This window comes from Gadus macrocephalus, chromosome 4, assembly GCF_031168955.1.
Source record: "Gadus macrocephalus chromosome 4, ASM3116895v1".
Classification (NCBI taxonomy): Eukaryota; Metazoa; Chordata; class Actinopteri; order Gadiformes; family Gadidae; genus Gadus; species Gadus macrocephalus.
Genome location: NC_082385.1, coordinates 22,716,622 through 22,742,433, shown reverse-complemented (window position 1 = coordinate 22,742,433; position 25,812 = coordinate 22,716,622). Strand labels below are relative to the sequence as shown.

Genomic DNA, 25,812 nt, shown 5'->3' with positions numbered 1-25,812 from the left:
TTACATGGCTCTTCTCAATGCTGTGGAACGCTAAGCATATAATGACGGCTGTCAAGGAAAGTGGATTTTTTGTCTCTGATACACGTCTTTGGTATAACTCCGCAATAATCCGGTCACTTATCAACCTCAGCGTATTCGGTTGTTAAGCGACGTCAACGTGTTTGGAGGACTATTTCTCTGCTGATCAACACTACTAATGGTAATTGTAAAAAGACACACTGTGTGAAGTTGTTTTTTCGTTTTGGCAAGTAGCCGTGTAATAAGCGGGATAATGTATAGAACATCGCCGGTAATTCAGGGTGAAGCAAGACACCTCCGCTTCGCGTCGGTGTCCTGTTCGCCCTGTCGGGGCTAATTTTCCTGATGATTGCCGTTCTATACATTATCCCATATATATATATATTAGTGCTGTCAGTTAAACGCGTTATTAACGGCGTTAACGCAAACCAATTTTAACGGCGTTATTATTTTTATCGCGCGATTAATGCAATTTATTTATTTATTTTTCTTTGGCTCAAAACAAAGAAGCAGTAGCCTGACTGCTATGTTCAAGGCAGTATGTTTGTATGTTCATCGTTTAATTGCACTATAGGCTTTTTTTTTGTATCGTCCTGTTTTGATCAGTATATGCCAATGTTGTTATCAATAAAAAACATTTGCACAAGGCAAGCCGATGCACTTCTCCATGTTGATAAGAGCATTCAAATGAGAAAAATTAATGGGACAAAGAAATCAAGGGATATTTAGCATAGACATTTTTTTTGGTTGATTAATCGTGAGTTAACTATGACATTAATGCGATTAATCGTGATTAAATATTTTAATTGCTTGACAGCACTAATATATATATATATATATGTAAGGAAATTTGTGTTTGGTTGATTATTCCTCTGTGGTATCAATGCTTTTTGGCAATAAATCTTATACCGTTGGAAAGCCTGTATAGTTCCCTATCAAATGGTGCCCCATTTGTAGGGAACATGCACTTGAAGGATGAGCAGCAGAGCCGAGTATGTGGGTTGCACCCATGAAAAATGTGCCAAATATTCTCTGCCAATGCCAAACAGCTTATTCTGCCATTGAATCTTTTGGTGTTTGGTGGATTGGATGATTGAAATAGAAACAAGACAATATCCATGGAACAACACATATTGGCAATTTAACAATTTATTCATTTCACAAACAGGAGCCTCAGTAGCGTGTGGAAGAACCATACACAGCCACAACAGCATGGCCCCTCCTCCTTGTGCTGGTCACCAGCCTGGTCACATACTGCTGTGGGATGGCATCCCATTCTTCAACCAGCATTTGTGCAAGTTAGCCAACGTGGTTGTGTTGGTCACTCTGGCACGAGCAGCATGCCCAAGCTGATCCCACAAGTTTTCAATGGGGTTGAGGTCAGGACTGCTAGCAGGCCATTCCATCCTCTCCACTCCCATATTCTGGAGGTAGTCCCTGATGGCGAGCGTTGTCATCTTGGAGGATCGAGATCGGTCCCAGACTGTGGAGATATGGGATTGCCACTGGTTGCAGAATCTCATTTCTATATCTCTCTGCATTGAGATTGCCACCAATGATGACAAGCCTCGATTTTCCAGTGAGGGAGATGCCGCCCCACACCATCACACTGCCTCCACGAAAATATGTTATTCTATCGGTGCAGCAATCAGCATAGCGTTCTCCGCGTCTTCTCCACACTTTGACACTTTGATCCAACTGCCGTAGGCAAAATCGGGACTCATCACTGAACATAACGTTCCTCCACATGTTCAGGTTCCAGTGCACGTGTTGCCGACACCAGCGCAAACGGGCCTGATGGTGAAGGGCAGTCATGGCAGGACTCCTGGCAGCCCTATGAGGCCGTAGCTTGGCTGCGTGTAGTCTGTTCCGGATTGTCTGGGCAGAGAGCCGTCGGCCATATCGTCCTGCAAACCTTGACTGCAAATCTGTAGAAGACAGCCTAAGTGCCTAAAACAGCCTAAATCTGTAGAAGACAGAAGACAGCATAATGCCGCGTTTCCACTGCAGGGTGCAATACGGTTCGGTTCGCAAAGGTGCGGTACGGATTGCGTTTCCAACGCCAAAAGTGGGCGTGACCCGGACTGAGCCGTACTCGTTTTGCCCTCGTTTTCAGTACTCCTCCGTTGGGGTACTGAAAACGAGACGAGATGCCTGAAAGGGTACCGGAAAATTCGAGCTACACACCCCCTCCGTTGAATGGTCGACAGAACCGTCACTTCCGGGCGACGTGGGGATAAAAACAAACAAACCGCAGCCTCGAGGTATTATTCTTTACAATGAACATGTCGCGTAAAACGCTTGCTTGGGCGAACAAGGAGGTGGAGACGTTCCTCTGCATTCTTGGGGAGGAAGACGTTGTTTACGATGTTTACGTAGCTGCCGCGGCGATCGACATCCGGCCTACCATTAAGGGTACAGTCAGCGGTGGAAACCATTTGAAAGGGAACTAAAAAGGCTTTCCAACGGTATACGATTTTTTGCCAAAAAGCATTGTTACCACAGAGAAATAATCTACCAAACACAAATGTCCTTACTTTTTGTGCTAAATTTATATATGTATATGTTGAAAAATGCTACTTTATGAAGTACCATTTCATTTAGTTTCTAAAGTGTGTTTCGAGGACCAGTGGTCGGTGGGCTGGTTGCAAGGTTACCGGTTGAGGGCGAAGGCGAGGACCTCGGCAGCGTGCCCGCGGTACTCCGACACCAGGTTCCCGGAGCGCCCGTCCCACTGCCGCAGGGCGCCGTCCAAACCGCACGTAGACACCAGCGCGGAGGACTCCTCCCACTGCATGTGCACAATGCCCGCCTTGAGGGGGGGGGAGAGAGAAGAATCAACCTGATCCCCTGTGTGTGTGTGTGTGTGTGTGTGTGTGTGTGTGTGTGTGTGTGTGTGTGTGTGTGTGTGTGTGTGTGTCCTCACCTCGTGTCTGCACCGGTTTCGGACCGTCTGGGTGGCGAGGTCAAAGATGACCAGGGTTCCGTCCAGATAGGCCACGCCCACCAGAGGCAGGCTAGTGGGGGGAGGAACAGGAAGTGAGTGACTGATGATGCACCCTTTCTCCACAGACCCAAACACAAACTTATTTAGTATCCATTACTCAGAGGGGGCCTTTAGGATTGTTTATTTTGCTGGGTCAGTTCCAAGATGTAGACAACTTCTGTATGCCTGCATACAGAAGTTGTCCACAATTTGTGAACTTGAAACAAAGTCAGGGATCCGGTATCTTGCTTAACAAAGCCCTCATTGGGATTCACACCCTCAGGTCAGGTGTCTTTGAGGAAGGTTTGAGTCTGGTCCCCTTCCCCCCTCATGGTGGCAAACAGAACACGCCAAGGAACACTCTAAGAAACATACCAAGGAACACGCCAAAGAACACGCTAAAGAACACGCCAGGGAACACACTAAGGAACACGCTACGGAACACGCTAAGGAACATGTCAGGGAACACGCTAAGGAACACACCAAGGAACACGTCAGGGAACACGTCAGGGAACATGCTAAGGAACACGCCAGGGAACACGGTAAGGAACACGCCAGGGAACACATCAGGGAACACGTCAGGGGACACGTCAGGGGACACGCTAAGGAACACAATGAGGTACAGGCTGGGGAACAGCCCGCTCCTCTCGTCCTGACCCTCCCAGGTTATCTGAACGCTGGAGTCCTTGCTTCCGTTGGGAGCTCTATAAAGTTTTAACAGCTGAATCAATAATGTTCAGGTGGGGGCTTTAAACGATTGCTCTGTGTGTTCTGAGTTTTTATTATGGTGGTCCGCGGCGAGGGGAGGATTTCAACACAGGGAGAACAAATAACAATTACTTTTTTTTTTCTCCGTCAACGATTTTCGCCACACGAGGAAAAAACATTGCAAAATGGACGAAAGTTACAATAAAGGCAAATGTCTGTGCCCGAAATCATCAAAGGTATGGAAATACTTCAAGTTAAGTCCTAAACGAAAAGGTGTTGTGATTTGCACTCTTTGCCAAATGGAGTTGGCATATAACAAGAGCACGACAGCAATGTTGGAGCATCTGAAACGGAGGCACCCCATTGTCACTCGTGATGGAGACAATCGCAAGTAAGTACCAACGTTGGTTAAATTAATTTCATGTTTGTGTGGTGTGTTGTGTGGCAGGAGCTCTGCGCTGTGCGGTTTGTTCGTGCTGGGTTGGTGGCTAACGTTAACTAGGTACTGGCGCCAAGACAGCTGTTTAGCTAACGTTAGCTTGAATGGTAGCTGGCTTATGGCTGCAGAACACAGCTATCTCAGTTATATTAGCTAACGTGAACTTTAGCTACTAACCTAGCACAAACAAACTGCACAGAGAGCTAAGATGCGTTGGTTAGCCTAGCTGAAAACCTTAAAATGAGCACCACATCTAAGTGTGATAGGGTTCATTTGAGTACCAAACATTGTAAGGTGTAGATCGAATACTCTACGAGCTTCTAGATAAACATGAATGCATGAGCACCAAGAAACAAACTGGTGCTCCTGTGAGAACCAGATCAAAATTGTTATGTGCACCCCTGGCAATTTCCATGTTACAAAACAACACAGACAGAGACACAGCTGCTGCGTTAGGCTAGCCATGATGATCAAATGCATTGTTGGACATAACATTACTTTTAAAAGTAGCCACGTTAGCATTCAAATAAACTAATCATAGCATAGCACTGCAATGAGGTTAAGAGTATATTTATGCAAACCTTGACTGCAAATCTGTAGAAGACAGCCTAAGTGCCTAAAACAGCCTAAATCTGTAGAAGACAGAAGACAGCATAATGCCGCGTTTCCACTGCAGGGTGCAATACGGTTCGGTTCGCAAAGGTGCGGTACGGATTGCGTTTCCAACGCCAAAAGTGGGCGTGACCCGGACTGAGCCGTACTCGTTTTGCCCTCGTTTTCAGTACTCCTCCGTTGGGGTACTGAAAACGAGACGAGATGCCTGAAAGGGTACCGGAAAAGAAGAAGGCACAGAAGGCAGCTGAACTGAGCAAAAGGATCTTGAGAGTAAGTAATTATTAGCTCACTGTTGCTTGCTTTGAGCATCTTTTAGGATGGAAAGGCTGTGTCCATTTTTTGTGTCCTATATTTATTAGCTAGGTTATGGGTGTTTCTTCAGTTAACTTGGCCCTTTTCTTTGTGTCCTTGTTTGGATTGTCTAATAATTAATCTTACATTGTAAGCAACATATTAGATTCGGCTTTATTGATCCTATGGCTCTATGAAAGGTGCTATGTTCATGTTGTTATTAATAATGATTTTCTTTGTCTTACAGGTGATCGTCAAAGACATGAGGCCTTTGTCTCTTGTTGAGGGTGAAGCCTTCATAGACATGATCGAATATGCCTGCCCAGGCTTCAAATGTCCCTCCAGGTGGTGGTTCACAAAGCAGTTGGAGAAGGCATATCAACACACTCTTGAAGATCTGAAGAAAGACGTAAAGAACAGGTCCTCAAAAATCACGCTCACCACCGATGCCTGGACAAGTATTGCCACAGAGGCATACCTCGGAGTGACCTGCCACTACATCAACGACAACTGGGAGATGGTCTCATTCGTTTTGTGCACAAAGCCCCTTGAGGACGACACACTGCAGAAAACATTGCTCGCTGGATTGAAGAGGTTGCCGAGAAGTTTGACTTCTCTCTCCTTGATGATGTCCAGGCGATTGTCCACGATAATGCAGCTAATGTGGTCAAAGCCCTTAGAATCCTTGAAGAGAGGCATGGCGTTGCCTCACTTCGATGTGCTGGCCATAACACCCAGTTGATCGTCAACCATGCTCTGAAAGAGCCCCGCATTAGCAAGGAGCCTCGCCGGGTGCTTCCATAGCAGCGATGTCACCACCCTGAAGTTGAAACTCAAACAAGAGCAAATGGGCACAGCTCAACACAAGTTGACCCAGGATGTAGCTGTTAGATGGAATAGTTCTTACTATATGATCACACGCCTCCTTGAACAGCGGTGGCCTGTAACCGCAACCCTCTCCGACCCAGAGGTCACCAAGGCAGCAAAGCACTACCTGGATATGAAAGCTGACCAGTGGAGCCTCCTGGAGGAGCTACAGCAAGCACTTGAGCCCTTTGGGCAAGCCACCGTCTTCCTGAGTGGAGAAGCATACGTCACAGTCTCTGTCCTGCCTCCGCTGGTGAAAGCCCTACAGAAGTCCACAAAGACAGTCTTTGAGACCCCCCCCGTTGCCACCTTCCAAACAGCAGCCGCAGCAGATTGCTTCAAGGTTAGTTTGATTATCCAGCTCTTTAAATCTCTTATAGTGAACTAACTGAATATTTTAATTAAGTTTTCCCAGTTTGCATTTTTCAATGTTTTCCCATTGGCATTCTATCATGTAGAGCTATTGATTCTACTATTATCTTTCTTTCTAAGCACCTTGAATTTCTTTTATCATAAGTGTGCAAATCAGGAAAAATGTGTGCATCTTCGCCGTGGCCCTTGATCCGAGATTCCGAAAACTCCAGTTCCTGTCCACAGAAGACATCCTGAAGGTGAAAATCAAACTTCTAACTAGGGTTGCCGCGGTGTGGACATTTTCACACCGAGTAATACGCTCGTGTCAACACCGGTATTACCGGTATAAACGGTATTAACTTTGAAACTATAGGTCAACCGCCATCTTCTCCGTCAACTCTCCTCTCACACTCGGTGACAGCGGCTGGCAGCGCGCCAATTCTTGGCGTCTTATAACGTTCTATATATAATAGTATATATATAGTATAATATAATTGTATATATCATAATATCACGGCCAAAAGCTCTGTGCGCCTCCGGATGGCCGTAGCGCGGGGAGCTCACGTAGGGATTGGGCTTTGCGGGGTTTGTTTACTGGCGTTGCTATGGTTACCGGTCTTGTAAGGAAGCACGTCAATTCTCAGAGCGACAATTCTCCCGCACAGAGCAGAACTGTGGCCTATTCTACACATGTTAATTTTCTTAATTATAATTGTATTATTCATTTTTACTGAATTTGTTTTTTATTACTGAAAAAAATAAAAACTTGGTGTTGCCGGTGCCAACACCGAGTAAACGGTGTTGGCCTCAACACCGGTAATACCGTATACCGCGGCAACCCTACTTCTGACCCTTTCACTTGAAGCCAGACGAGTGCAAGTGAGGGAAGAGCCTGAAGAAGATGACAGTGACCAGCCAGATCATTCCAGACAGAAGCCTAAGACTGTTCTGGACACGATGCTTGGCACAGATGATGATGAGGAGCTGGAAGATGAAGACCCAGGCCAAGACGGAAGGGAAGATGCTGTCAGGAATGAGCTGCTTGCGTACTTTAGGGAGAAACAGATTCCAAAGGACAAAAACCCACTCCAACGGTGGAAGGAAAATGAAACAAAGTTCCCTGCCCTGGCTGTTGTGGCGAAATCCTATCTGGCTGCCCCTGCAACATCGACACCTTCGGAACGTCTGTTCTCAGCAGCAGGGACCATTGTGGGCAAAAAAAGAGCAAGCCTCACCAAAGAGCAAGTGGACATGCTCACATTCCTCCACAGTAATACAGAGTAGGTAGCGTAGAAGAGGATTAAAGAGTGGGGAGGGAGGAGAGAAGTGGAGGAAAGTGGACAGTGCTATATTGCACAAATTTCATTAGCATGTAAGCTAACAGAATAGCAGTTAAGACAGTCAGTTTGATTGTGCATCAGGTTTTACGTTGACACTGTTAGATTGTGTTCAGTGTTTCCCCTAGGATGGAGTTGCAGCAGCGGAGGTGAAATGTTATGTTTTTTGCGCACAACTTTTTTTGTGTGCTCGCAAAGCGCACCCTGCCGGGAGGTTTCTATGTGTCTGCTGGCAACATACATACAGTACATTTGTGCACAGTAATGAGCAGGGGAAATAAGGAGAGATTGAACATATTACAAGTATGATCTTTAAAACCATTATCTACATTTATTTAACAAAAAATATTTTATATCAACAACCACCCTATACATGAAAATCCCATAACCCAAATACTACAACAATCGAAAAGGTCTGTGCCTCAAACCAATGCATCTTTCCACTCCCTCCCCTCTCCCCATCACAAAGGTTGTAGTAGGAGCATAAATAGGCCATGCCTCTTATTGAACAAGTTTTGGGGCTCTAGTCTAGTCAATAATGGCGACGCTACTGAAAACTTTTGAATTTTTTGAACAAGAGTTATGTTGGTACTGTGAAAGGCAAGGCAAGGCAAGGCAACTTTATTTATATAGCACTTTTCATACACAAGGCAGACTCAAAGTGCTTCACATATAAACATTGTCATACAATAAAATAAAATAATAGATAAGTAAAAGAAAACATATGCAAGAAATGAGTAAAATAGAAAGTGCAATGTATTTAAGAGAAAATTTAATTGAAAGTTAAAAAGGCTTTTTAGCAAGTAAAATTGAAAGTGCAATGTATGAAAGAGTAAACGGGCTGGCCTTTCATTTTGTATAACAGTGAAACTATTTTATTTATTTTATTTTGTGTAAAGCAGAAGATTTTTTGCTGTGCAAAACTGTTGTTAAATAAAGTATATCATTAAGATTTTATATTATTATTATTAATTTGTTGGTATTTATTTTAGATACATTATGGTTTTTATTAATCGAGCAACAGAAATAGATAATCGTTCAATTAGTCGTTATATCAGTCGACTAATCGATAAAAGAATCCCCCGATTAATCGTTTAATAAATCGTCGTTTACCCCCAGCCTTATTAAAAACACACGTCTATCAAAATTACCGTCACGAGAATTGGCGAATTAAAATGATTCAAATAGATTTATAAAGAAATGTTTCAAAAAATGTATATGGGCCAGCAAGATACCCAAGTGTAATCAAACAATACATATTCAAAAGATACATAAAAATATCTTTCATCATTAAATCATCCCCAAAATCTTGAATTCCATATTATATCAAGGTCTAGTTTCATTTGTTTAAAAGAAAACCGTTATCCAGAGCAGTGGGAATCAAACCCCTAACCTGGCAGTATTAATGCTTTGCTCTACCAGTTGTTGCTAGGCGCAACTATATTACTAAAATCAAGACCCTTTTACACACAAGTGCACAGTGTTGACGTGCACTGGGTTCACGTGCACAGTGTTGACGTGCAGTACTCACATGTTGCAGAAGCCCACGGACTCCACAGAGTTGGTCTCCTCCTGGCTGGTGGACCCAGTGCCCCTGAGCCCGTCAGCGGAGAACACACTCACCATCTGACACACACACACACACACATTTATACATACAAATGGAGGCTTATGGACCAAAACACAAAATGACTCCTATAGTGATTACAATAATTATAATATAGGGTTTATACAGAAATTCTTAAATTAAATTTACTACCTTTTAATAACTTTTTTAATACCTTCACCATATTTTTTAATACCAGCACAACTTCAAGAGAGAGACCATAGGAGTTGGATTAATCAAGATGTCCCAACAGGACTTGGTCCATAGTTTTTAATCAATATGTCACAAAGTAGACATAGAAAGAGTGCCAGAGAGAGAGTTTTTGTGTCCAGTGTTGAAGTTAAGTTATAATTACATGAAAAAGTACCACGTACTAACGCGTTACACACAACTACCAAAAGTACCACGTACTAACGCGTTACACACTAGCCAGGTTTACCTGGCTAGTGTTGGCTATTTCTAATCGGAATAGATCTATTCCTATCATGCAATCCGAATGTACTGTATATAGGCCTATGGCATTTACAAAAGTGGCAAGATTATGTTCATATGTCTCTCGCGCACAACCGTTATGTTGGTCTGGACTTATATGATATTTGTAAGGGATAAAGTTGCAGTACAGAACGCCGGTCATTATCGGGTAAATAAGCCCCGACAGGGCAAACCGGACCGCGATGCAAAGTGGAGGTGCCTCGCTTCGCCCTGAAGGGTATTATTTTCAATAATGACCGGCGACGTTCTATACATTATTACACGGCTTGCCAAAACAGCAGAGAAATAGTCCGCCAAAGACGTTGACGTTGCTTAGAAAGCGGACTTGCTGGGGTTGATAAGTTACCGGACTACTTACGGAGTACTAAGACAGACGTGAATCAGGCAAAAAAAAAAAAAAAAAGTGTGGCATTCATAAAAGTACCGACTGACCAATTGCGAAATACTGCAGCTGCTGATGCCATCTCACTAAGTTAAAAAGTAGTCGCACACACCCCAAACCAATCGGAATAAATGTATACATGTCGATTATAGCGGACTACACCACCTCTTCTATTCCGCATGGAATTCTATTCCGATCAGAGAATTATATTCCGATCGAGCCGTATATATGATAATTTTTTATTCCGATTGAGCTGTTCTTCCACTTCTAATCTGATCAGAAGTGTCCATGTAAACGCGGTCTACCGGTCACACCGGGCTCACGGTAACGTCAAAATCCATACCGTAGCACAAATTCACACCAGTGTACTTCCTATAGAGGGATTATCAGTCTACGTCATTCCCTGCTCTACGAGCATGTCGTATGCAGAAAGAGACGAGAGCGACAAGAGCCGCAATCATGTCTTGTTGGGCGGTTGGTTGCACAAACCGTTTTAATAAAACTGATAATCCCATTTATTCTACTTCTTGCTTGCCAACATAATAAAAAAATTCAAATACTTTAATAATTATGCTTTTCTTATTCGTATTGCATGCTTATTAAATGTATACTCTGTTTGAGTTCATCTCCCACAAAAAGCAGTCCCCTTTAATTACAATCGATCAAACATGTTTTTGACACCTCGAAGGGCATTATCCCACTTATACCATGGTCACTTGCCGAAGAAAATAAATTAATATCATTCATTTATATTTTCATGCGTTTTAGAATCCAAATATAAAGTTTTTCACATAAATAGGACGGACCTTAGCTACGACTTGGCAACGGGAGGTATTTTAGTCAGCTGAGCTATGAGCCAGAGAGCTAACGTTATGGATTGTACATATTTATAATTCGAAATTCGTCCCAGCCTTTATACCACAGATACTCTAGGGTCTATGACATATAACCGCGTTGTCTGATTGCAGTTTAATTAATTTTTCACAATTTACCAGCTCTCGTTTTGAAGAATAAGCACCACGCCATTAGTTTCAATGGGAATCGCGACGGTCTATACTTTCAACATGAAGTGTACATATATATAATTCGAAATTCGTCCCAGCCTTTATACCACAGATACGATAGGGTCTATAGCATATAACCACATTTTCTGATTACAGTTTAATGTAACAGTAAGCTGACAACATCGCTAATCAACACTGCAACTGCAAGTAAACCACACTGATATAACCATTGCAACCGGTCAAACAAATGTTCTTTTTGCGATCATTCTTCAAATATCGATTCCTCTAGCCAGAGGTCCGAAAATTTGCATTTCCCCATTATTGTCTTTCAAATGACTTTGAACTAACAGAAGCGAACTCGTGGAGTGGTTTGGCCGCAAGCCAGCCGGTTATATCCAGTTTGTTTCAGCGCACGCACCACATGACATCATTGATATCGCTCAGGTCCTACTCACAACATAAATATAAATCCACGCAAGTTTTAGTAATTTTAGGCGATAACCCTGCACGTAAATTACACAAATTGAAAAACTCATAGGGCTTGTTGGAAATATAATACCTCGTCAGATAACGTTTATTACTTTTTATTACTTTTTAATGGCCTTAATTTGGGCAAATTTAATTTACTACCTTTTAATACCTTTAACAACCCCGCTGAAACCCTTGGTATACGGTTACGGTTTAAATATGTATCAGAGAAAAAATGAGTTGGTTTATAAACTCTTACAATAAATCCAGCGAATTCTCCCCTTAACATGAATAGTAATTGACATCCACTTATTCACTATGTAATGAGTTGATGAGGTTGAGTCACCCAGACTCACCTTGCCTGTGGCGGTATTGATCAGCTTGGCAGAGCCGTCCACCGACCCCGTCACCACCAGAGAGCCGTCCTTATTGGACGCCAGGCACGTCACCGCCCCCTGGTGGCCGTCGCGACCTGGTGCACAGAAATGTTACAATCGTTTAGGGTCATCCAAACAACTCCGCACTATTAGACTAAAGACATAGATATTCAGAAAGCTAGTTTGCCGAGTTTAGGAAAATACGCATTTATCAATAATATAAATGACACAAATGGATTCAGAAACATAAATCATAACCCTAACGTTTAATAATATTTCAAGGTCAAATTGAAAGCTCAATTTATTCTTCTACGTTTTCTGGTTCAAATAAGAGAGTTGTATAACACGTCATCCACACATGGTTAACATCCCCAGAGGCCACTTAATTAGAGGACGTTTGGCTCAGAATCGCAGAAGAAGAACCAAACAAGTAGTTTTAAGCAGGGTTATAATTCTGTCTTATAGACGCAGTGTCTCTCTCCTCACCTTTGATGACGTGGAGTGAGTTCCCCTTCTTCAGGTCCCACACGCGGACCGAGCCGTCCTCGTAGCCCACCACCGCTCGCTTACCTAAAGACACAGGCACATACCATCAGTCCCTGAGTTTCAGACAGTCTGAGTTTAAATATATGAATACAAAAAAAATGTATATATATATATATATATATATATATATATATATATATATATATATATATATATATATATATATATAGTATTTCAATGAGGAATCACTTTTCTAAACAATTTACCAGACTACAAACACTTAGAAAATAAAAAGTCAAGAATCCAAAACCAAAAACTACTTTCTTTGAAATAAACCATAAAATCCCTCATAAAATAAAGTTAGAATTTACTTTAGATTATAGTTAACTAGTTAAAAAAAAAAAAAAAGCACTTTTTAAATGTTAGGAATGAGAACCATCTTTCTGAGGGCCTCCCTCTCGTACCGTCGGGGAGGATCTTCCCGTTGCCGTGGCAAGCGGGGCTAGGGAAGGTCTTGCACTCGCCTCCCGGAACCTTCCACATCCACATGTTCCCGTCGTCTGTTCCCGCCAGCAGCACCGGCGCACACGGGTGCCACTCCAACCACTGCGGCGGGCGCACACACGGTTAGAATTAGCGTTAGTGCATTTGACTTCCTGGGTCGTTTCAGCGGTTGAATCCAAGGCGGGTCACAGTGAGTACAGATACATGTGGTTCAGGTTCAGGGAATCCATCTCGCCTCGCAAACACAAGTGTGTGAAGGGAGGGAGCAGAGAGGGAGGGAGCAGAGAGGGAGGGATGGAGGGAGCAGAGAGGGAGGGCAGTAGCTCAGGAGGTAAAGCTGGTTGCCTTGTAACCGGAAGATTGCTAGTTTGATCCCCGGCTAGAGGTGTCGAGTGTCGAGGTGTCCCTGAGCAAGACACCGCACCCTGACTGCTTCCGACGAGCTGGCTGTCACCCTGCGTGGTCGACACCGCTGTCGGTGTGTGAATGTGTGCATGAATGGTTGTAAATCACTTTGGATAAAAGTGTCAGCAACATCCACTAAATGTAAATGTAATGTATACACTGGTGCCATATCTGGGGGGGCACAAGTTTCCTTGCAATAACCCCTCAATATTGAAACGAAGTGAACCGGCACGTTTTCGTTGTCTGGCCCTTTAAATAAACCCAGCGCGATAGAACGCTGCGCTGCACGATAGAATGCTCTGCTGCTCAAGAGAACGCTGTGCTGCGCTGCGCTGAATGCTCCCTCCCGCCCCGCCACCTCCCTCCCCCCCACCAATCGTTCTTAGACATTACTAGCAACATTCCTAACATACCAATGGTTGGCAGAGTGCCAAATGATTGACAGGTCGACCCCGCGAATTTTGATATGTTTTGTCCACTCACTTACGTAGTTTGAGTTAACTTAGCGTGAGCTAAACAAAGCTATAGCAGCGATTAAAAGACAAAACATAATGGTCAAGTGGATTATTCGGAGGCCTAATGCTACCACCAATGCCACTGCCATCAATGTCACCAAAGGCAGAGTGGATAATAATAATACAGAAGAACAGATGAGCTCTGTGCTTACCGTATCCAGTGTCACTGCATCCTGCACTAACGACGTAACGTAGGGCTAGGCCTAGATGACTGTCAGCCCTGTGCCCAGTCCCAGTCAAAAACGCAAGAGGAAAGAGGAAAATTCAAGTTCATTGGCGAGATGTTTCAGAGAAGAGTGGCTGTCCACTTTTAAATGGCTGAAATGTAAAGATGGCAAAGCTTTTTGTGAAGTGTGCCAGTCTTGCGACGAACGGAACGGACGCTTTCCACGAAGAGAGAGGGAGCCTTCCTCTCCGATGGATTTCCAAACTTCAGAAAGGGGCCAGAGAAATTCCGAGCACACGAGAAGTCCCAGTGCCATCGAGAAGCTGTCTTCAAATACGCAACCTTTGTGCGTTGGGTAAATGTTCTCCAGCATGTGTCCGACCAAAAAGCTAAGGACATGGTCCAAGCAAAAGATGCTCTTCTGGTCATCGTCTCTACCTTGCGGCTACTGGTGAGACAGGGCTTGGCAGTCAGAGGCCATGAAGATATCGACTCCAATTTTATGCAGACATTACAAGTAAGATCGCAGGATAATGAGGCTCTTGCAAATTGGCTAAAAAGGGAGGAAAATTTTAAGTATGAGTCGCATGAAATTCAAAATGAAATAATAAAGATGCTGGCGTTTGAGGTCCTGCGAGGAGTCATTGCGGACATACAGGACGCCAGATTGTTCACGGTCATCGTGGACGAGACGGCAGACGTCACGCAGCACGAACAGATGAGTGTCTGCATTAGGTATGTTGACAATGATCTGAACAGTACAGAGGACTTTATTGGATTTTACCAAATTGAATCAACTTCTGCCAACACGCTGTTTTCCGTTCTCAATGATTCCCTGCTTAGACTGGGTCTGTCCTGGTCAGATTGTAGAGGACAGTGCTACGATGGGGCTGCAAATATGTCAGGGAGCAGGTCGGGCATACAGAAAAGGACATACAATAAGAGGCAATGTAGTCCTACGTGCATTGTAATGCCCACAACATGAACCTTGCCTATCAAGATGCCGTTTCAAGGGTTAACATATGCCGAGATGCGATGAAGACAGTCAAAGAGCTGATCAATACAATCAGAGTGTCACCAAAAAGACTGGCATGGTTTGACTCTTTCCGCAAGCAGTGTCAAGTCAGTTCTTGCGAACTATGAGAGCCTGGCGAGTTACTTGCATGATTTCTCAGAAATGTCTAATGGTGATGCGGGTAGCAAGTGCAGTGGTTTCTTGAAACAACTACGGAAATTCTCCTTCTACTCTACACTGCGGTTGTTGGTGGATGTCATGTACCCCATGGAAGAGGTGAACGCAGCTATCCAGTCACCAAAGCTGTTGCTCTCTGACGTTGAAAACGTTGACGTCCTGCTTTGTAGTTTGCAGTCAAAGCGAAGTGCTGCCTCCTTCAGCGTGTTCTACCAACATATGGTTCAGGGCGCACAGGAGAGTCCCACTGTAGGTGATCCTAAGGCTCCAAAGTCTCTGTGGCCTGCTCCACACCAGTGTTAATTTCGTTAAAGGGCAACTTCACCCATTTCACATAAGCTTTGTATTTTTAGAACCCCCCCGCATATTTTTGAATGGTCTAGCATCATTCCCTTATTTTCTGGAGAGATCCGTATCGATCTCCAACACTTCCTGTTTTTAATGACGCAATATGACGATTTTTGCGTACAAGAAAATAGGAAGCGTAAGAGGGGATGATTCTCGTAAGACTACAACCACTAGTCCCACCCCCCTCTAGGGGGTGGGACCCACTGACGCTAAAGACCTATTAGAGCAGTGCCAGTGGGTGGGACTTCACCAGCAGAAACTAACATCCACAGCGTCTGAAGCTAAGATAACAGAGGCTGTTGATAAAACTGAAGTACATTGGCGGAGGGTACTGGATCTGACATAGAAGATGGCTCCATGCAAAAGTTCACCATTTCGAAAGAAATACAAACGAGGACTACCGTATTTTCCGCACTATAAGGCACACCGGATTATAAGGCGCACCTTTAATGAATGGCCTATTTTAGAACTGTTTTCATATATAGGGCGCACCGGATTATAAGGCGCATAGAATAGAAGATACTGCATTCAAACGTTTGACTGGGGTTGCGTTATGCATCGACTAGACCGAGCTGTGCTAAAGGGAATGTCAACAAAAGATTCAGATAAAGTCAAACTTTATTAAGCGTTCCGACAACTCCGGTCACTCCCATGGTAACGATGTTCAAACGTTAATGTGCATATTAACAATATCTCATCAATATCTGATCAATATCTCTTAACAATAAACTCACTTTTTCAGTTCATTCCCCGTCTACGAATCCCTCGAATTCTTGTGTGTCCGAATTGAACAGTTGGGCGAGTACGGCATCCAACATGCCCGGATCCCTCTCGTCATTATCCGAGTCAGTGTCGCTGCTGTTGCCTGGCAGTTCAGTGATTATTCCTGCCTTTGTGAAAGCTTGGACCACAGTTGAGACTGTTATATCAGCCCAGGCATCCACGATCCATTGGCAGATAGTGGCGTAAATCGCCTGGTGCTGTCTCCCCGTCTTGGTGACGTGTGTTCGCCTTCTTGGCCCCGTCCACACAAAGCCGATTTTTTGGGTGAAACCGCATAAAAAAAACGCTTTTGGTGGACATGGGCTACGGCCACACCAAACGCGTGTAACGTGCCTAACTTGACGCTTGATCATTGTGTGTCACAAAAATTGGTTCAACGCGCCTGTGGCTGCGCGGGATTTAGGAGTCCGAGGTAGGAAACCCAAACGCCGCCGTGTTTGGGTGCATGATAGAGTTTAGATCGGGTTAGATTAAATAATCTCGGATATAAAGGGTTAGCATAACAATAATCGGGTTAAATAACTTCACATGGTGTGTCTGGTGCAGGGGTGGGTAGTAACGCGTTACAAGTAACGCAAATGAGTAAAAAAGTACTTTTTTCGGATATAAAGTACTTTTCACGTTCCTTTTTTAAGTCTGTAATTTTACTCTTACTCGAGTAAATATTTGATTTAGAATTCCACTCTTTACTCAATTACATTTTCCATCGTGCCTTCATTAAAATTAGTATTTTCATAAACATATTATCTTCGTTGACTGTAATACAAGCGTACACGTTAGCGACGCCCCCTCCCTAGATTGCAATATTGTAGCGATTCCATTGCCGGGGAGACAGCTCACGATTACGTTGGGGCTGAGGACTCGAGCCAGACCATGCTATGCGTAGGCTGAATCGCAATTGCGTCAAAACAAATCTGTGTGGAAATTGCAATAAGTGAAAGATACAATTTCGCACGTTGAGCACACAGTGGTGTGACTCGTTTATTTAGTCAAAGAGAAAAGCCGGAAATCAAAACGCGCTGCAGGTAAACAAATCCCGCATGGGCTCTGACGTCATGAAACGCCGTAATCCTTAAAGGGACAGCGATCCCTGAACCACCAAAACAGTAAATGACATGCAGTAAACGACAACACAATTGAAAGAACAACACATGACAAAATACTGTAGGTGAATTATGTTACACTCACTACATCTGATTCATTACCACTCTCTTCATCCCACACCACAAACATGACATACAAAATGTCGTGGAACAGAAACAACTACCAGAGCTAATTATAATTAAGCAATAGATCACGACAGGCTGTGGTATGTGCTCATTATACCACTGTTAAGGGGTCGGTCTCTCTCGGGGTCTCTCTCGGGGTGTCTCTCTCTCTCTCTCTCTCTCTCTCTCTCTCTCTCTCTCTCTCTCTCTCTCTCTCTCTCTCTCTCTCTCTCTCTGGTTAGTGTTTAATTGGTAACTGTTCCTACAATGCTTTTGTCAAAGCTGAAGTTAAATTACATGTTTAGTGTAAATTTGTTTGATGGCCTATGTTTGTTTAATGAACAATACAGAATGAAGCAACTTGTGAAGAAATGTTTGAGAGTGCATCTTTCTCACACATACACACGTTTGGTATTTTTCACTGATCCAAGCACTGCAATACAAAAATGTAAAGTAACTTGTAATTTGAGTAACTTTAAAACAAAGTACTTTTTTACTCTTACTCAAGTAGGTTTTTACAATTGGAATATTTACTTTTACTCAAGTAAATTTGAAAGAAGTAATTGTACTTTTACTTGAGTATAGATTTTCAGTACTCTACCCACCTCTGTGTGTTTCCAGCATTCGTAGTGTTGATCAGCAGATAGTCCGCCAAGACGTTGAGGTTGCTTAGCAACCAGAGACGCTGTCCATGCAAGTGAATGGAGCGTTCCCTCTTCGTCATAACTATCAAACCAAACATCCTTCACATTCAACGAGCGAACATTATGAAATTAAAATGCACATTTCTCGCTAAAAATGTTTACATAAACGCATTTAATGGCGTAACTATGTTACTATTTCCACCCAGAATAAAGAAAGATGTCGGCCGTATGCTTCTGTGCAAGCGTCACGACTCTAGTGACGTCGGTTCAAGCTCCACGCTGATTTGTTCCATTAGTAGATGGAACAAGGAGGTGTCCGATAGGCGGAGATGATCAGCGGGAGTGGCCGCCAGCGAAGCTGTGCATGGTGGGAGTTGTTGTCTTCAATCCACAAGCGCCAAAAAGTCACTTTCTGCCTTTTCTCGGTCAAGACGGCACCAAATTAGAATTGTATTTTATTATTCGACTACATATTAGGGCTGTCAACGAATATTCGAAGTTCGAATATTCGTTCGAAATGTATCCAAAAACGCGAATTCGAACGTGAAAATTAATATTCGAATGTGAAAAAACACTCCCGCGGTACAAGCGCCTCTATCTGCTTTGTGAATGAGCCTCTGTCTGTTCGCGATGTCCCTCATAATATTCGAATTCGAAAACACTCCCGCGGTACAAGTGTAACAGACTAGTATTGTGAAGAGCGAATGTATTTTATCCCCTCGGGGTTTCCGTACTTGGATATACAGTGGGGCAAAAAAGTATTTAGTCAGCCACCAATTGTGCAAGTTCTCCCACTTAAAAAGATGAGAGAGGCCTGTAATTTTTATCATAGGTATACCTCAGCTATGAGAGACAAAATGAAAAATCTAGAAAATCCCATTGTCTGATTTTTAAAGAATTTATTTGCAAATTATGGTGGAAAATAAGTATTTGGTCAATAACAAAAGGTCATCTCAATACTTTGTTACATGCCCTTTGTTGGCAATGACAGAGGTCAAACGTTTTCTGTAAGTCTTTACAAGGTTTTCACACACTGCTGCTGGTATTTTGGCCCATTCCTCCATGCAGATCTCCTCTAGAGCAGTGATGTTTTTGGACCTTCGCTGGGCAACACAGACTTTCAACTCCCTCCAAAGATTTTCTATGGGGTTGAGATCTGGAGACTGGCTAGGCCACTCCAGGACCTTGAAATGCTTCTTACGAAGCCACTCCTTCGTTGCCCGGGCGGTGTGTTTGGGGTCATTGTCATGCTGAAAGACCCAGCCACGTTTCATCTTCAGTGCCCTTGCTGATGGAAGGAGGTTTTCACTCAAAATCTCACGATACATGGCCCCATTCATTCTTTCCGTCACACGGATCAGACGTCCTGGTCCCTTGGCAGAAAAACAGCCCCAAAGCATGATGTTTCCACCCCCATGCTTCACTGTAGGTATGGTGTTCTTTGGATGCAACTCAGCATTCTTTCTCCTCCAAACACGACGAGTTGAGTTTTTACCAAAAAGTTCTATTTTGGTTTCATCTGACCATATGACATTCTCCCAATCCTGTTCTGGATCATCCAAATGCTCTCTAGCAAACTTCAAACGGGCCCGGACATGCACTGGCTTTAGCAGGGGGACACGTCTGGCACTGCAGGATTTGAGTCCCTGGCGGCGTAGTGTGTTAGTGATGGTAGCCTTTGTTACTTTGGTCCCAGCTCTCTGGAGGTCATTCACTAGGTCCTCCCGTGTGGTTCTGGGATTTTTGTTCACCGTTCTTGTGATCATTTTGACCCCACGGGGTGAGATCTTGCGTGGAGCCCCAGATCGAGGGAGATTATCAGTGGTCTTGTATGTCTTCCATTTCCTAATAATTGCTCCCACAGTTGATTTCTTCACACCAAGCTGCTTACCTATTGCAGATTCAGACTTCCCAGCCTGGTGCAGGTCTACAATTGTGTTTCTGGTGTCCTTTGACAGCTCTTTGGTCTTGGCCATAGTGGAGTTTGGAGTGTGACTGTGGTTGTGGACAGGTGTCTTTTATACTGATAAGGCGTTCAAACAGGTGCCATTAATACAGGTAACGAGTGGAGGACAGAGGAGCCTCTTAAAGAAGAAGTTACAGGTCTGTGACAGCCAGAAATCTTGCTGATTTGTAGGTGACCAAATACTTATTTTCCACCATAATTTGCAAATAAATTTTTAAAAAAAATCAGACAATGTGATTTTCTGGATTTTTTTTTTCATTTTATCTCTCATAGCTGAGGTATACCTATGAAAAAAATTACAGGCCTCTCTCATCTTTTTAAGTGGGAGAACTTGCACAATTGGTGGCTGACTAAATACTTTTTTGCCCCACTGTAGGTATTCCAGCTCTCACGCTGTGACTGGGTGACTTCTGATATGTACTAAGTAAACGAGACTATTTTCCCTTCCACGCTTGTGTCATTCTTGTCATATAAATATCTAAGTGCCAACGCTCGGTTACACAAGCGCCTATCTGCTTTGTGAGTGAGCCTCTGTCTGTTCGCGATGTCCCTCATAATATTCGAATGTGAAAAAACACTCCCGCGGTACAAGCGCCTAACTGCTTTGTGAATGAGCCTCCGTCTGTTCGCGATGTCCCTCGTTTTAAAGTAAGGAAATGCCCAGCAGGAAGCCGCCGCCCACCAGCACTCTCAACGAGACGTATATATATATATATATATCCCACTAATTTGAACCATAGTTTTGTCGCATTATTGACATATTGACGGCAACTGCGTAAAATAGGCAACCAGATATTCGAATAGTTCGAATTCGTGATTTTTTTCCAAACGAACATTCGAATGTCATTTTTGAGCAATTTTGACAGCCCTACTACATATAGGACCCAATTTCAATACATATTCATGCCTCCACCGGTGAAATGCTCCTTTAAAGAAAATTAGACGAAAAATGTTTGTCAACAACCTTTTTTCCGTGACTAAGACGAGACGTTGACGAGCTAAAAATAGATCTTTTATAATAAAAACTATGACGAAATGTCATTTTGTTTTCGTTGACGAGACAGGACGAAAATGTTAGTGGTGAGCTATTTGGACATTCAAAATGCACGATATTTTCCAATCAGTACCCTCCCGTAAGTTTATTATGCAACTGTTCACTCCTCCAGTAAATAGGACGCACCTTAGCTACGACTTGGCAACGGGAGGTATAGTCCACTCAGCTATGAGCTAACGTTATAACCGTGTTGTCTGATTACAGTTTAATTCATTTTTCCCAATTGACCGGCTCTCGTTTTGAAGAAAATCACCGCGCCATTCGTTTCAATGGGAATCGCCACGGTCTATACTTTCAACATAAGGTGGACTTTGAAATTCGTCCCAGCCTTTATAGTACCCAAGATACTATAGGGTTTATAGCATATAACCGCGTTTTATGATTACAGTTTAATGCATTTTTCACAATTTACCAGCTATTGTTTTGAAGGCTGAACAGACAAGAGTACAAAAGTGTGACGTCACGTTTCCATAGCAACCGATTTTCGGTTCTACGCAAACCAAATTAACAAGGGGAAATCCTATGCCACACAAACCTTTTATAGAAAAGGAACAATCTTTTTGCGAATTGATTTGTGAGTTTGCTTTACCAATGATGGAAGTAATATTGAGAATAGATTGTCTTCATATTAAAAAACAAAACTAAACTAACGTTTACGAACTTTTCCTTTTAATACCCCAGGGGAATGCATGAACAATGACAGCTCGTAGGCTGAACCACTTGGCCCTACTTCACACACATAAGCGACGCACAGAACAGATTGACCTAAAAAAGTTACAAATGATTTCATAGATGCGTGTGACCAGAGGAGAAATACATTCTCATTTTAGGGGAAACATTTCCATCCTACTTAAGGATAATGTTACCTAATTGCACTTGTTGAGTTTTGAGTTTGTTGAGTTTTGAGTTTTAATATGTAAGGAATTTGATAGGCCTGTATTTCTGATTGTATTAATTGCCTATTCGTTTAATATGTAGCCTATTGAAGTTTAGGCTACTTCTCTTGCCTGTGAATGTTCGTTTGCACACATTTAATTCGTTTTCATGTTAACATTTGTTAGTTAAAAATATTGACCACTTGTCCTCTATTAATGCACTTGATATTTTAATGTTAGGCTACAAAATGTTGTTTGTTCTTTGCGAGACTAGGGTGAGGTGATGTGAGCTTATTAGCGCACCGCAATAGAATGGAACAATTGTAATAAACAACGTTCATTCAATGTTTAATCTAATTGCTCGACAATGTTTAGATCTGCAATGAATTAAGAATAGCCTACGGGTGTCTTGCGTTATCTTTGGTTCCCAAAAGAATGGCCTTGCAACGTAGGCCTATAGGCTATCGCTACGTCAAACTCAATGAAAACGATACTAAATAAGTTTTAAAGCAGCGACGCATGAGCAGCCTAGTAGGCTAATGTTTAAGGCCATACATTTCTAAATTATGACTGAAATGCAATTAAGCTAGGCCTACTCCCATTTATGCGGGCATGTTTATGGAAAATAAGGGTGCGCCCCGCCACTCGTAACGCACTTGTGAAACGCATTCCTGAATTGATAGAATGGTTAATTCGTACATCATTACAAGTTCACAACCCAATTTTGGGATAAATCAAACCAAATACAGATAAATAATACGTAAATAACTAATGAACTACTGTTCTGAACCTAAAATTCTGAAAGCAGGACTTTGGAGAAGTATTATAGCCTGTTTTTTGGTGGAACACATTTGAACAAAATATTTATGACCCCCCAATGTTGACCTGAAGTTGGCGCCACTGAATGTATACTGGCTGGCGACATGAGTGGACAAATTATTTAAATGTCGTAAGGTTTCAAAATGTTACTCTGTTCTGCTCCCTCTCACACACGTGCACGCACCTCCAGGTCGCTGACTTCGAAGGACCACACCTCCTCCTTGGTGTCCACCTGCCACACCTTGATGACTCCGCTCATGTCCCCCGACGCCACCAGCGCTGAGTCGAAGCTGAAGCACACACACGTCACAGAGTCCTTGTGTCCTGAGAGAGAGAGAGTCTTGATCCATTATTATCAATGATTGATCATTATTAAGTCGTCAATAGAGTGAGTGAGTGAGTGAGTGAGTGAGTGAGTGAGTGAGTGAGTGAGTGAGTGAGTGAGTGAGTGAGTGAGTGAGTGAGTGAGTGAGTGAGTGAGTGAGTGAGAACAGGGATAACTCACCGGTACACTCAAAGAGCACCTCTCCATCGCTGATCCTCCACACGTACGCCTTATCATCTTCACCCCCGGTGACGGCCATGGCGTTGGTCGCCGGGTCGAGACCCACGCAGAACACGGAGCCTGCAGGGACCCACGGAGGTGTACCGATGTTTACTGGGTGATCGATTATTACAGACGGTTCTATTCGCTCAGTGTAGCCCTTTATTCTGAAAAGATGAAGGGCAGGATACTGGTTAGTGTGATCCTCCCAGCCAAAAGGTTCCGAGTTCGATGCCCAATCTCCAGTCTACCTGTAGGCATCCTTGAGCAAGTTCCTCTAACCCCTCCTCAATAACATACACCAACAATTAAATGCAAGCAGCTTTGGATAAAAGCATCAATATTAAATGGAGTATTACACAGCAGAAGTATTAAACATCACATCGTATTTGTAGAAGCAGCATTGCATTGCCGATCCAGACCTGTGAAGTACAACTTAAGCCCCATTATCTTCATTATTATGGTAAAATAGGGTCATGTCCGGTAAAGTAGTTGTAAAAAAGGACTGTGACATTCACAGTGACTTACTGGAAGCAAATGACAAGTAACTTACTGTAAAACAAATCACAGTTATTACTATGCAGTATGTACTGTATTTTTGGTTACCGTAGCAGTTTGGTAACTGTATAATAAATCAGTAACAGTCAAGTACTGTATAATTGGTTACAGTAGTAGTTTTTCAACTGTAAAATAAAACACAGTAATTAACTATGCAGAAACATAGTAAGTCACTGTGGATTTCACAGCCATTTTTTTACAGTGAGGGCCATATCCTGGGGAGATGTATGGTTAAGTGAGGTGAGAGAAGCATTTACATTTAAAGGGAATTTTGCTGACGCTTTTATCCAAAGCGACTTACAACCATTCCTTCACACATTCACACACCGACGGCGGAGTCAGCCACGCAGGGCGACAGCCAGCTCGTCAGGAGCAGTCAGGGTGCGGCGTCTTGCTCAGGGACACCTCGACACTCTAGCAGCGGGGATCGAACCAGCAACCTACGGTTACCAGTCAACCTGCTCTACCTCCTGAGCTACTGCCCCCCCGGAGCAGGGGGTCGTACCGGTGTGTTTTGAGAAGGTGAGCTCGCTGTCGTCCTGCTCCACCTCCTCCGCCTCCATCTCGTCCTCCGTCTCCCAGCCCTCGTTGTCCTCGCCATCGCCGCCGTCCTCGAAGTCCACGTCCTCGAGGTCGTCTGCCAGATCATCTGAGGGAAGGGGGAGGGGAGGGAGAGAGGGAAAGGGAGAGAGAGGAAGCGAGGGAGAGGGAGAGAAAGGGGAGAGAGATGGGGAAGGAATCTTTGATTTTTTTGAGTCGACTGTCGCCTCAGGTTCATCAAGATCTAGATACTTCTGTGTCGACCTAGGTTAGGTAAACGGTTTGTCTTTCGTTATGTTAAAAACAAGGTGTGGAACTTTTCCTATAGGCCTATAGTTCTTTTTATTTGATTTATTCAGGGAAGGCCATTTAGAGAAGGCTCTCTTTTTCAATGGCGCCCTGATTACAGATATAAACAGTAGGTCAAACAACCAGAACAACATCTCAAAGAATATACATGGGACGATTAGGAAAGACATTTAAAACACGAGCAATCCTTATTTAATGAGACTTCAGTCATCCCCTTGACCGTCTCAATTGAGACCAGTTGCTCCAGTTTGAGTCCTGAGTTTATTCCATCTGTCAGGAGTAAGTTAAATTCAATCTTTCCTGAGTTGCTATTGTTGGAATGACCAGTCTGATGCGTGACTGAGAGTTTGATATGATGTACTGGTGACATTATATAGCAGGGGAACATAAGGACATAGGGAGCTCTCCACTTAAGGCCTTGTCAATAAATAAAATACAACAGCTGAACACATACCAGGTCCGGGCTCTGCGTCGTTCAGCTCGATCACTTCGATGATCTCCTCATCCCCGTGCAGCATTATCGAGTCTTGATCCATTATTTTGCTGGATTGATAATAAATCGGTATTAAAGTTCGATCAAACTTGACCCACGAGACAATCCTACCTCCCGTTGCACGTTTAAGTCGTCAATATAGTTTAAGCAGAATAATGGAATAAATACGAGTACATGTCACCCACTATGAACCCATGTTCTGCATCACGCGTGTGTGCGCGTGTGTGTTGTACATTGTGGACAACCCACGAAGCTGTCGCGCAAGTATGACGTGGTAGACGTGGCGTTAATGTTGTTCTCTCCTCAGCCGCTAGAGGGCGCCGCGGTGCACCGCAGATTGTTTAGTTCTCTCCCCGGCCGCTAGAGGTTTTTGTCAGCGTCAAACTAAATTAGCTAGTTTTTCTTATTTTTAATTGACCGATACATTTACTGAATGCATAAAGGCCAGAAAATTATCCA

General features: G+C 43.4%; 1 protein-coding gene and 1 long non-coding RNA gene across 3 annotated transcripts in view; one reads left to right on the top strand and one right to left on the bottom strand.

The window, feature by feature from the left end:
• aamp (angio-associated, migratory cell protein) overlaps positions 1–25,619 on the bottom strand; it is a 28,284-nt gene extending 2,665 nt beyond the window's left edge. Inside the window, exons 1-11 of one of the 2 annotated variants that reach the window (XM_060050683.1) lie at positions 25,539–25,619; positions 25,315–25,403; positions 24,517–24,660; positions 23,415–23,534; positions 23,094–23,233; positions 12,895–13,036; positions 12,431–12,514; positions 11,924–12,039; positions 9,147–9,241; positions 2,945–3,035; positions 2,676–2,830 (exon numbers count right to left, since the gene is read on the bottom strand). In XM_060050683.1, the coding sequence (XP_059906666.1) occupies positions 2,676–2,830; positions 2,945–3,035; positions 9,147–9,241; positions 11,924–12,039; positions 12,431–12,514; positions 12,895–13,036; positions 23,094–23,233; positions 23,415–23,534; positions 24,517–24,660; positions 25,315–25,403; positions 25,539–25,588 (1,226 nt within the window). In that variant the 5' untranslated portion in view covers positions 25,589–25,619. Of the gene's footprint in view, positions 1–2,675; positions 2,831–2,944; positions 3,036–9,146; positions 9,242–11,923; positions 12,040–12,430; positions 12,515–12,894; positions 13,037–23,093; positions 23,234–23,414; positions 23,535–24,516; positions 24,661–25,314 lie in introns of both variants that reach the window. The other variant, XM_060050684.1, reaches the window with a different exon arrangement.
• Positions 6,546–7,043, top strand: LOC132456354 (uncharacterized). Its single transcript, XR_009525445.1, has 2 exons — positions 6,546–6,863; positions 6,923–7,043. It is a non-coding gene; the product is annotated as an uncharacterized LOC132456354 (long non-coding RNA).
• Positions 25,620–25,812: the final 193 nt, after the last annotated feature.